This window comes from Solanum tuberosum, unplaced genomic scaffold (assembly GCF_000226075.1).
Source record: "Solanum tuberosum cultivar DM 1-3 516 R44 unplaced genomic scaffold, SolTub_3.0 scf00300, whole genome shotgun sequence".
Taxonomy (NCBI): Eukaryota; Viridiplantae; Streptophyta; class Magnoliopsida; order Solanales; family Solanaceae; genus Solanum; species Solanum tuberosum.
Genome location: NW_006239221.1, coordinates 327,886 through 339,460, shown reverse-complemented (window position 1 = coordinate 339,460; position 11,575 = coordinate 327,886). Strand labels below are relative to the sequence as shown.

General features: G+C 34.3%; 1 protein-coding gene across 1 annotated transcript; it reads right to left on the bottom strand.

The window, feature by feature from the left end:
* Positions 1-2,350: 2,350 nt before the first annotated feature.
* LOC102582685 (protein S-acyltransferase 24) lies at positions 2,351-10,817 on the bottom strand. Its single transcript, XM_006359444.2, has 13 exons — positions 10,364-10,817; positions 9,337-9,477; positions 6,587-6,699; positions 5,689-5,768; positions 5,440-5,603; positions 5,124-5,262; positions 4,928-5,027; positions 4,659-4,716; positions 4,344-4,421; positions 4,156-4,254; positions 3,788-3,866; positions 3,556-3,704; positions 2,351-3,006 (listed from the first exon to the last, which is right to left on the bottom strand). Exons 1-13 carry the CDS (start codon positions 10,634-10,636, stop codon positions 2,584-2,586), a joined length of 1,896 nt encoding a protein of 631 aa, XP_006359506.1. The 5' UTR covers positions 10,637-10,817; the 3' UTR covers positions 2,351-2,583.
* Between the last annotated feature and the right edge of the window lie 758 nt (positions 10,818-11,575).

Below are 11,575 nucleotides of genomic sequence, written 5' to 3'. Positions count from 1 at the left end.
GGTATTAAATAGTCTAGGGAGGTAATAGGTCCTCGTGAAAGTTTAGTATCGCAACAGCAAATCCGACCATAATTGGAATATTTTTCAGACACTTATCCCTAAATATTAATAAGATCAAGTTACGTAACAATGTTTATGTGTGTATTATATAATGCACACATATAATGCATACATTAATATTAATCAAAGATTTCTTACATAACTAGAAAGATCTTCACAAATTGTGAATACTAGTTTGCTAAAAATTAATCAAATTAAGAATATGGTGTCATTACTATTGAGATATATAAATAAATTATTGAGATTCATAGTTCCATTCAAATAAAAAATTAAATAAGGAATATTATAATTCAAAAAAAAAGTAGCACTATTTTGTTATGAAAGTTAAAAGGTAAATGGTTTTAAAGTTTTTTTTTTATGTATTAACCCTTATATTAAGGTTTAACTTTGATATATGAAATATTTTTAGATTGTTAATATATTTTAAGATATTGCGATTTGGCAAATTAACTTATATTTTAGTTACTAACTTTATTTATTTATAAGAGTAGCTTTAAAATAACAATAAAATAGATAAACTGTTACATCATATTTTCATGAGACTTTTCGTCAATCTTACGTAAACGCAAAATGATTCCTACACCAAATTGAATTACTTTATTTATTAATTTTATTTTTATGGATGATTAATTATGTCATTCTTTTAATAGGAGATGTTACAAAATGAGAATTCTACTTGACATCATTCTCTATTTTTTCATCAAGAGTTATCATCTTTGTAGGAGTATTTCTTTTTTTCTTTTTTTGCTTATTATAAATTTAGGGACCCACCTTATCTCAAAGAATTAAAAAGATAATTGAAACCACTGAATTTTTCTAATTTTTAATTAGAAAAAATTAGGGCCCATAGGATTTGTAACAAGTGTAAATTAACAGAATAAAGATGATTATCCTTAATCACTTAACTATCATAAATTTTGAGATTCTACTTTATCATCTCTTTTGAATAAGGTTTTTTTTAAGCTCGAAGTCACTTCTGTTAGAAAGTGTTTTATTGTCAATATGATTCTTTTACATTGATTTAATTCAATACATGCACTAAATCAACATATAGTACATGATATACGTAATATTCTTTTGCTATAAATGATGCTTATATAAAGTCATTAGTTAAGATTAAGTTCACACTCAAATACGATTCTTTGGGTGGTAATTAAGTGGAAGTACCCCTAACTAAAGTTATATTCTTCCTTTACATTTTTTCAATTTGGTATTAGTACACAAATAAAGATTAAGAATACCTTAATCCCCTTTTAGCATCTTATTACCTTTTGAAAATCATTTTATTCGAATAATTCATGTTATACTCATTTTTATATAGTAATTTTCTTGTTACTTTATTTTTTTTTATATATAAAGTAATACTATGATTAGTAGGGGTCGAGTTGATTGAGCAATTAATCTTCGGTTTCAGGTTCGAAATTATACATATGCTTTCTCGATCGAACTTGTCATACGAGGCTTGTCTAGCGTGATTTACCTCTCCTTGTGATTTTGGAGGCTCGAAGAATAGATTCCTTATTAACAAAACAAAACAGTCCAATTATATATGTTGTAACAAATCTGTGGGTAAATTCTCCTTTCTATTATTGGGGGAACAAATTCCTCGTGGAATATAAATTTTACTTTGTGTGAACAAATATCACGTTCAAAACATTTATTTTAATATTATAAAAGTATGCTTATTTGCATTGCCACATTGACAAATTGATTCTGTCCGTTGGAGTTGCCTCTAAGGCAGTACTTCCTTCCTCTATTGATTGTTGGTCACCTGATTCTCCTTTAAGTGGCTGAGTAATGTCCATGGTTAAAGAGAGCGAGATATCTGCGCCTCAGCCTGAAGAGATTTTTGTTTCTTTATTTTATTTTTCAATTGTAATCTTGCAATTTTATTATTTTGTAATTTTTCACTAACACAACTTTTAAAATTTGCCCCCATATTCATGGCATATAATATATGAACATGCGACGGTACAGAAGAACGAAACGAAGTCTCAAAGATATTGTTATAATGAACTTATTCGAGCCCATAGTTGTACAACTTTAAAACATGTCATAAGGGTCTAAAGCTTATTTCCTTATATACTCAACATTTCTCCTGTGTTTTGTCGGTACGAAAGTTGCCTGGAGTTTCACACCCTAAGAGTAAATAGAAAACTCATGGTAAGGTATGCTTCCCCCTTTAATAGGTTACATGCATAGAGAATCTAAATTAGTCGGATCAATGAGTTTGGTCAAACATTTATATGAAAAAGAAACAAGAAGTAGCTTCTTATATAAAGGCAAGGAATTCCTTGAGCAAACCAATTTCTCAAAATGGATTACTAACAGCTGCAAATTCAGTAGCATCTTTACTTCTGCAAAAGAATCACAACTTTGTACAAAGTAAGACTTTGGGGAAGAAACAAATGGTAAACCAATTGAATAACTTAAGCTCTAAAACCAGTGTGTGCTTCATATATAAACAATAAAAAGGTCAAAAAGAAGGGATTCTAAATACCCAAAATGCCAACGGCACACTAGTTATGAAGGTAACGCGGTACGCGCAGCATTTCTTCCTAAGCCAACACCCAAACCCACAGGTACAGAATCAGTTTTGCTCTTCACATTATGACTACAATGGGCAGAATGAACATGGGCCTGGTGTGAGTTCTGGTTATTGTTGCTTATATTGATAACATGATGGCCATTTCCATTGATCGGATGAGAATGGCCGGTGCCATTTTGCATACTTGAACTGTGAGGAATCTGCATCATTCCAATCCCTTCGGACTCAACCGATTCTTCAATGAACTCGACGTCTTCGTTGTAACCGTTTATCAAGAAATCTGAACAGTTCTTCTTACACCCATGATCATATGGATTACGGAATCGACCACCTGGTCCTCTGAGGTAACTGTAACGCATCATATTGGCCATTTCATTTGTTGTAATGTTGTGTGATATCTGTTGCAAAAGGGAAAATAGGAAGGTCAAAATATATTTCATGTGTTTTAACTGTTCTCACGAGATGGTGAAATAATTGTCATAGAAACCAATGATCCGTTTAACAGCTTATAATGGCGTGAAGACACCATTGACAGTAAGAATTAGCAAAAGCAGCTTGCACAGGTAAAGGAAATAAGAAGCCAATGAGCATCTCAGGGCAAACTATAAGCGTGTTCATGTCGTCTGTAGAAAGTTATTCAAATACACTTTCTGATCCGCAATGGTCATCATTTATACACAAGAATTCAGTCTCTTCAGAAAACATATCTGGAAGAAGACAAATTAAAGATCACCGGATGTGTGCTAGTGGCGACCTATTTTCCAAAACAGCTGAGACATAGTGTGTCAAGTTGTAAGAGAACCAGGAAAACGAATACTGGAGTTCCTTGTTGTATGCTTCATTTATACTAATAATTTATATGTTTACAGGCATAAAATAGCATATAGTTTCACAGAGTAGACTAAAGAGCTCATCAAATGTAAACAGGAAAACAAAGAAAAACATACCTGAGAAGCTTGTACCCCAGTTAAGACTGCCACTCCAACGAAGAGGAAGAAATCTGCAAATAAAAATGCTAAAGCACCAATATGGTGAGTACCAGCATGACTCAGCCAACCCCCAAACGATGATGGAGCTGCTGGGTCAGTCAAAACTCCTGTTATCACAAAAAGACGTTTTATTAGAAAAAAAAATTCTGATGAAAATATATTTACGTGAGTTACAGGAAAGAGTATTTACTTGTAAGAGTAACTGCACCAGTTAAGACCATTGCCAATACTTCGAGAACAAGAAAGTTGAAAAAGTCCCACTTGTTTTTCTGAACAAAAATGTGAAAAATAACTCTTCAGAGGATGCAACCAAGAACTAGTAGGCAAACATAAGACATACTGAATTATCAGAGGAAACCGTGATTTCGTCTTATGTTATACTATGACCATCACCTAATGAGCTAACGGCTACATCACACATACCCTTTTTTCTCATAACAAAAAATTTCATATATATACACTAGCCTCACAATTCACTGTTGATATAATTCAAATGCACTAGTGGGCGGTAGGGAAAAAAAAGGAGAAAAAAGATCACAAGAATCCAGAATCGATTACCTTGCCGATGCAATTAGACACCCATGGACAATGATGATCAAATTGTTCCACACAGCGATCACAGGTTGAACAATGCTTTGCACGAAGAGGACGAACAATCTGGCAAAAGGAAAAACGATAATGTACATAACCCCCTAAGAGATGAGTCTCTATCAATAAAAGTATGAACAAACAGCTCTAGTCAGTACCTTGCACGTGGAGCAAAGTTGAGACCAATTCCCAGCAAGCAAAGCAGGATGATTCATTTCCAATTTGAGCAAAGGTTCCTGAAATATGACAAGGAAATCACATATTTCTTGTGAATTGTACAGGCTGAAAAAAGAGAGGCAAATCTGAATAGACAGAAGTATATAAAGGTCTTGGCTAAAGATTATGCACACCTCCTAATAAGAAACAATTAGTATTATTTTGAAGAGCCTCTTTTCACACTATTAATTTTGGTTTTCTTCGTTCTTTCGTTTTCAAACTTTTTTTTTTGTCTGGACTGCAAGGTTGGAACTTACATCATCTTTGATATTTTGTGAATCATGTTGACTCCTCCGGATGTAACCTGGATCTTTTCTGTGACAGAAAAACAAGACAGATTCAAATTTGACGAGTACAAGCAAGTTTAGCATATAGGAATTTCTGACATTGCCAATGATAGCAATGTATAAGGAGTAAGTAATTCTAAGAAATCCAACTAAGGAAGGCAAAACGAAAAATAGGAATTTTATAAAAACCATATGGACATTCTTACATTCCTATATATCAAAAGAGCATGAAGAAATACCTGCTGCACCGGTAAAATGTAACTAGTCCAGCTGTAGCAAGGAAAACTCCCAACCATGCAAATAGTGCGCCAGCAGCAGTTAATTTTGGCAAAGTTGAAGCTGAATCAAACAGAAACTTTACAGGACATTCCACATTGACCATCGTAAAACTAATGAGACAAAGTTGATTGTGAACAAAAGGATTAGGAGAAGTACCCAAAATTACCGCATGAATGTAAGTGGTAAGTAGAAGAAATATTGTACAACAAAGAACAGGAGCAAGTCCAAGCTTTGAAAGTTTGCCAAGCCGGGTACTTCCGTCACAGCGTTTGTCATATAACTGCCTAGCATTTCCCTGCAGAACCATTTAACATTCTATGACAATCGAATAATGCACAAAATGCTGCATTCTGGCAAAGAGACAGGCAGACTTTAATATAACAAATGCTGATTCTCAGGGACTTTAAAATAGATGCCATCTCAAAAACAACCTAATCTCAAGTTAGGGACACCAAAATCTAGGAACACTTACAAGGAAAAAAGCAACTTGTCTGTGACTCTTGTCAGAAGCAAGCTGAGCAGGTGTAAGGCCAGTGTTATCTGTCACGATAAGGTCTTCCTTCTTCCCTGCCTGCACCAACACCGTACATGCTTCTAGGTGACCCCTAATAGCAGCCCAGTGAAGAGGAGTACAACCTAAAGTAGAATGAAATGTAAAATAACATTAGATTTCAAGCAGTGCATCACAAAAAAGAGAGTTGGAGGAAGATAATTGGTTTACCCTCTTTATCCTGACGTCCACGATATGCATCAAGAAAGAGTAGAAGGCGTATACAGTCAGCAAAACCCTTGTATGCAGCCCTAAATTTTTCGGGAAATAAATTCACAAGTAATTAAGTATTTACCAAATAAAACTAAAATAAAAGAGTGCATTGATAACCCCACTACTTGGTTCATGAATAAAGTAACAGAAAAGATGATGAGCTAAGCAACAAAAGAGAATATTCATCCGGGGGAAGGGGAGGGGACAGAAGGCTGGTGGAAAAGAATTATCAACAGCAAGTCTGACCAAAAATATTTCCATTTCTGAATGAATGAATAAACCCAAACAATCTTTTCCTATCTAAAGAGTAATGCATGTATTACTATGGCAGAAATGGACAATGAAAAAAAAATTCTAATCTATGTATACCATCAAAACATCTGGGCTAGAGATTGTTAAAGAAAGCAATAAGAGAAAATTCTCTGTCCATATTCAATTGCTGAGTATGCATGCTTGTAGCTGTAGCTACTCTCTTTTCCATATTCAGCTTCTAATGAAAACAGCAATTATAAAATCCATTATGAAGATTCCTTAGGTCTTTTAATGCCAAATCAAGGGTTGGATTTGTTACTTCTCTACACTGTCAGTTTCTCCTGGTTCCTTGAATAAGAATCACATAGTCATATTTTAGAGGAATTTCTCCAGAAATTTGGCTTTAAAAACAAAATGGCATCAAGAACCCAACAAATTCCACTTCACAAGTTTTCACAGAGTGTCAAACAACCATGTATTAGACAGATAAAGAAGCTCCAGAAGTATTGGCAGCACTTGCTGCAATAAAGAACGACTATTGCATGCTTCTAACACCTCAAGCTTGTAATTCAGAAAAAGGGTATAGTATGGTTCTCAGAACTACCAGTGTAAAGGGCTTCTCCCGTCACCGTCAGGTACATCAGGATCTGCATTCCACTTTGTAACAACATAATAAAGGAAAGCTGTCTGACCATACTGTGCGGCAACATGTGTTGGCTGCAGTAAAATTTCATAGAATGAGTAATAGGCAATTCTTCAAAGATTTCAACACTTAAGATCTTAATCACTTGTAGTTATTAAATAAGTACAACAGCAATGTGAGGAAAGAAGAGGAAGTAAAGGGGAGCCCGGTGCACAAGGCATCCCACGTTCATATAGACAGTGGACAAATAATATCAAGAAAGACAGGATGCATTTTCAAATACTTGGACAGTAAGATCATCTGTTGCAGATGTGCTTATCAAAAGGGGAAAAAGATCATCTAGTCGAAAATCAAATATGTTGTTGTTGATTGCTAGAATAATTATTAATTAGTTGTTTAGTAGCTGCCTGCCGGAGTAGTCTACTACTTTGTTTAAATTTTAATTGCTGAGAGATATTTAAAGTTTTTTTTTGAATATTTATTTTGCAGATTGGCTATTTAAAGGCTTGTAGTTAATAAAATTGAAGAGACAATTTCCAGTCATATAATCAATATTCTTGCTGCTGCATCTTTTTAAAAAACAAAAACTCAACAATGGTATTAGAGCCTCAACTGGTCTTTACATGATCTCAGTTCAATAGAAAAAGCGTATTAAACCATATCTTTCTTAACCTTACTTTTCAAACAAGGCAGACAACTGACTATCTTTCAATGCCCCACAAACCTTATTGGTGAAGACTATCAGATTTGATTAGTGAAAATGAAGCCTTATCTTGAAATCTATGATCCTAGGGAAGTCGTAATGGAAGATATACCCTTACAACCACTCCTCGCAAATCCTACCCTTACCCAAATCAAAGCTCATTCAAAATATCACAAGACAAAGTTGTTATTGAGATTTGAGAGGTGCTAGTTATGCACTATAAAATAAAAGAAAAAAGTCATGTTGTAAAAGTGTTCGAGTGCAAAGACACTCAAAACAATTTACAAGCATAAATTGTTGAGGAGCAACTTTTATAGATTGCAGCGACTGAAGTTGTTGAATTTGCATCTATTCCCACTGATTTGATGAATAATTAGTTGTTTAGTTGTAAGGGGTATCTACTACTTTCTTTTAAATTTAAATTTCAGTTCAGATATTTTAGGTTGTTTAGATATTTATTTATTCTGCAGATTTTCTGTTTTCAAGTGGCTATTTAAAACCCTATGGTTAGATAAGACAATTTTCGATCATTTCTTTTCTTTTTTCTTTTTTCTTTTTGAGAATTGGTAACACCAATCATATTCTCAACCTTCTTGTTGTTGCATCAATCTTACTTTCTTTTTGAGATGTTCCTTATTGCTGTTCACCCTCCTTAAAAGGAAAGCTGAAACACATTTGCAGCACATGATGAGTGAGTTAGACATATGTCACGGGTTTGAATCCTATTGTGGACAAAGCCTGGAAAGAGGGTAGAGGAAGAAGGGAGGGGACATATTCCTAAAAGTTCCGAACCCATGCGCCGTGCGGCATCTCGAGTCGAGCCAAAAGCCCACAGCAAATTTGTTCGAGCAAAGTACCACAAAAACTCTTCAAGGCCCCACAATTTCTCATTTCTGCTCAACTTTTCCATCTATTTACTCTTAGACAACTCCGTATATGCCCCAGTATTTTCAACAGTATTAAACTATTCATAATTCTAACTCTTCTGAATAAACGTATCAAATCAAAGTGAACAAGCATTTAAAGGAGATATAGAACAACAATAAGGTTCACATGAATTTCCCCTTACATAGACAACTGGTAGGCTTCACAAGGTACAGTCACTTCTAATTAGTAAAGGGATGTGCAGCCTTAAGGCAAAAGATTCCACTTGAAGTTAAGAGAGTTCAAGTTTTCAGGTGCATTACTTTGGTCTCAGAGCATCAAACAATGTGAAACAGCCTTTGGACAGTTTGATGACCAAAGTCCAGTTTTATGGAAAACTTTGGCATTGTTCAAAAAGATGAATCTGAAAGCACTCTTGTTCTAATTTCTCTGACTTGCCAATCAGTTTAGTACCTTTTATAAGGTTCAAGATCAGAGATTGATAAAAATGTTAGCGTGGAAATGCAGTGATGGACAAGTATCTATTTATTTTTTATAAGGATGGACAAGTATTTATGAGCACTCGATCTTTAGGTCTGGATATTTAATGTCATCTGGAGAATGATAGTGTTTCCAAGTCACAGGAGCTACTGAAAAGCTAATGTGTTTGCTGGAGAATTACTAAGCTTACTGCAGCAAACATGGTTTACTTACTTTAAAGGTTTTCTTCGTGATCCATATATGGTGGGTTCAACTAATTATATATATATTTTTTTGATAACCGAGAAATCCGTCTGTGATCCTCCCTTTGGACCAATCATAGCCTTCTAAACTCGGTGGATAATGGGCCCGCCCCTCTACCCTTCTCCACTTAACCAACTAATTATATTTTTATTCAGGCAAGAATACACTTTCCTTGCACCCTCGTCATCAGGTCCAACTCCTAAACCTATACTGTCCAGCAAAACCCAAATCACATATGCACCAAAATGATGATGATCTCAGCTCATGAGGCCCTAGATGGGGTATCTAGAATACCATAGAGACTGGACAGATTCAGCTTCAGAAATTTAAGCAGCAAAAGAAACATTAAATTGTTTCAAGTAATGCAATGACTAGTAAGAACATACAAGCAAAGCCATACCTGATAGCCATACATATCAGCTGCATTTACACGACCACCTTCTTGTAGTAAGAGCTCAGCAACCTGCACTGCACCTCGAACAGCACTCCAGTGCAATGCTGTTTGCCCTGTATGATCTGCAGCATTTACATCTCCTCCGTGCTGTCAATCGCATCACCACCATTAGCCATCAGTTCCCAACCAACCAAAAAAATAAGGAATAATACACACACACAACCAGGGAATAGCAATCAACATTAAGGCAGTAGTTCTGTCTCATTAATATTACTTAATTCCTTTATTAGAATTATATAGACCTAGGCAGACCAAAGTGAATTCATACAGCTGATCCAACTAGTGGGATTGAGGGTAAGTTGAATTATTGATTGATTGGTTGTAACTTGATCAAAACAATGTATCCTTTTGTGTAATAGAGTAGTTAGTTATCGTGCTAAATTCCATTATCTTTTTCTTATTTACCATCCAATTCCCTGATTACAACACAATACAATCATCACTGCACTTTCATAAACTAAAAACAATCTTTTTTCTTAAGATGTGATGTTCAGGCAAGCTTGCACCAACCTAACTAAGCTGTTGGGGTACCTGCTAGGACATGGAGAAATGAAAATAATTCACCTAATATCGCCTCTACTGGGATGCTATCCTTGGTTCCAACGGTTGTCACTCCATCCATCTGACCACTATGATACCACTCAGTGGCAACATTTATGGCTCAACTTTAACACAGCTCAAATCTAAGCATCAAAATAATAAGTCCTATATTGTGGCACCTGCTAGAACAATTAGTAGGTAACTCTGTCTACCAAAACTTAGACAAACGGAAATAATTCACCAAATATCGCTTCTACTAAGATTCTATCCTTGGTTCCATTTGACCACTACAATACCACTCAATGATAACTAAAGACAACATTTTTATGGCTCAATTTTAACATAACTCAAATGATTACATTTCTTTTTTATCTTTCCATTAATAAACTAAATCTCAAAATTTGTGAATTTCAATTTTGAACCAAAACCAAACCTCAATAATATATTGTGCAGCTGCAGTGCGATTATTAAGAGCAGCCCACTGAAGCGCATAGTAACCAAGACCATCAGGCTCAGATACAGAACAACCCTCACTTTCCACCAATCTCTGAAGCTTCTCCATATCCCCATACGCAGCTGCCGTATACACATCATCCCTCAAACTCTCCTCCTCACCTACACCACCGCTAACCACCGCCGTAGAAGTAGACGATTCATCTTCATTTCTTGATTCAACCTCCTCCACCACCTCGATCTCCGATGCCATTTCTGAATCAATATGAAATTTGACTGTGAAACTGGATTCAATATGTATATAATTTGAACGTGAGAATGAATGGAGATTCTAGGGTTTTTCTGGGAAGGAGGAAGAGGGTTGACTCGGTATGGAGAAAACAGCAAATCACCAGAAAGCCAAAGAAAAATAAAACTAACAGTTGCTATGGAATTCTAAGATCCTTTATTTTATTATTTTTATCTTATATTTGAAAGGTGTTTATATCTCATTGACTTTTTCTTACAAATTTTTATTTTTGAATAATTTTTTTATATTTATTTTCTAAATTTGAATTTACATATTATCAAAATTGTGGTTAGATTCACTCGAATTCGCCTTAAGGGAAAGCGCGCTTGTTTTATATTAAAATTCAAACCTGAAATCTCTGATAAGATAGTATTTGAATTTTTTTAAAGAAAAAAAAAGAGTTGCGACTGAATTGACTTCTACTTGATTTATAATAAAGGAAGAGGGTAAAAAATGTACAAAAATATCCTTCGTTCTAGTTTGATTCAAAAAAATGTCTTGTTATCAGTATTTTAGTCAAGAAAAATTCTCTATTATTATTTTTGGGTCAAAAATACTTTTTTCATAATAAATAAAGAGCAACTTTCACATATAGTAAACATAAAAATCATATTTGTATGTTATAGCTATAGTTTGCAAAATTGGGTTCCATAGCAAATTTTATGTTTGTATGGAGCTTTTAATTTGTATAATTTGCTAGATACATTCGATTTTATATAAACTTTCACATATAGCAAACATAAAAATCATATTTGTATGTTATAGCTATAGTTTGCAAAATTGGGTTCCATAGCAAATTTTATGTTTGTATGGAGCTTTTAATTTGTATAATTTGCTAGATACATTCGATTTTATATAAATTATTCCATTTTGTATAAATTCATTTATACATTTGTATAATAA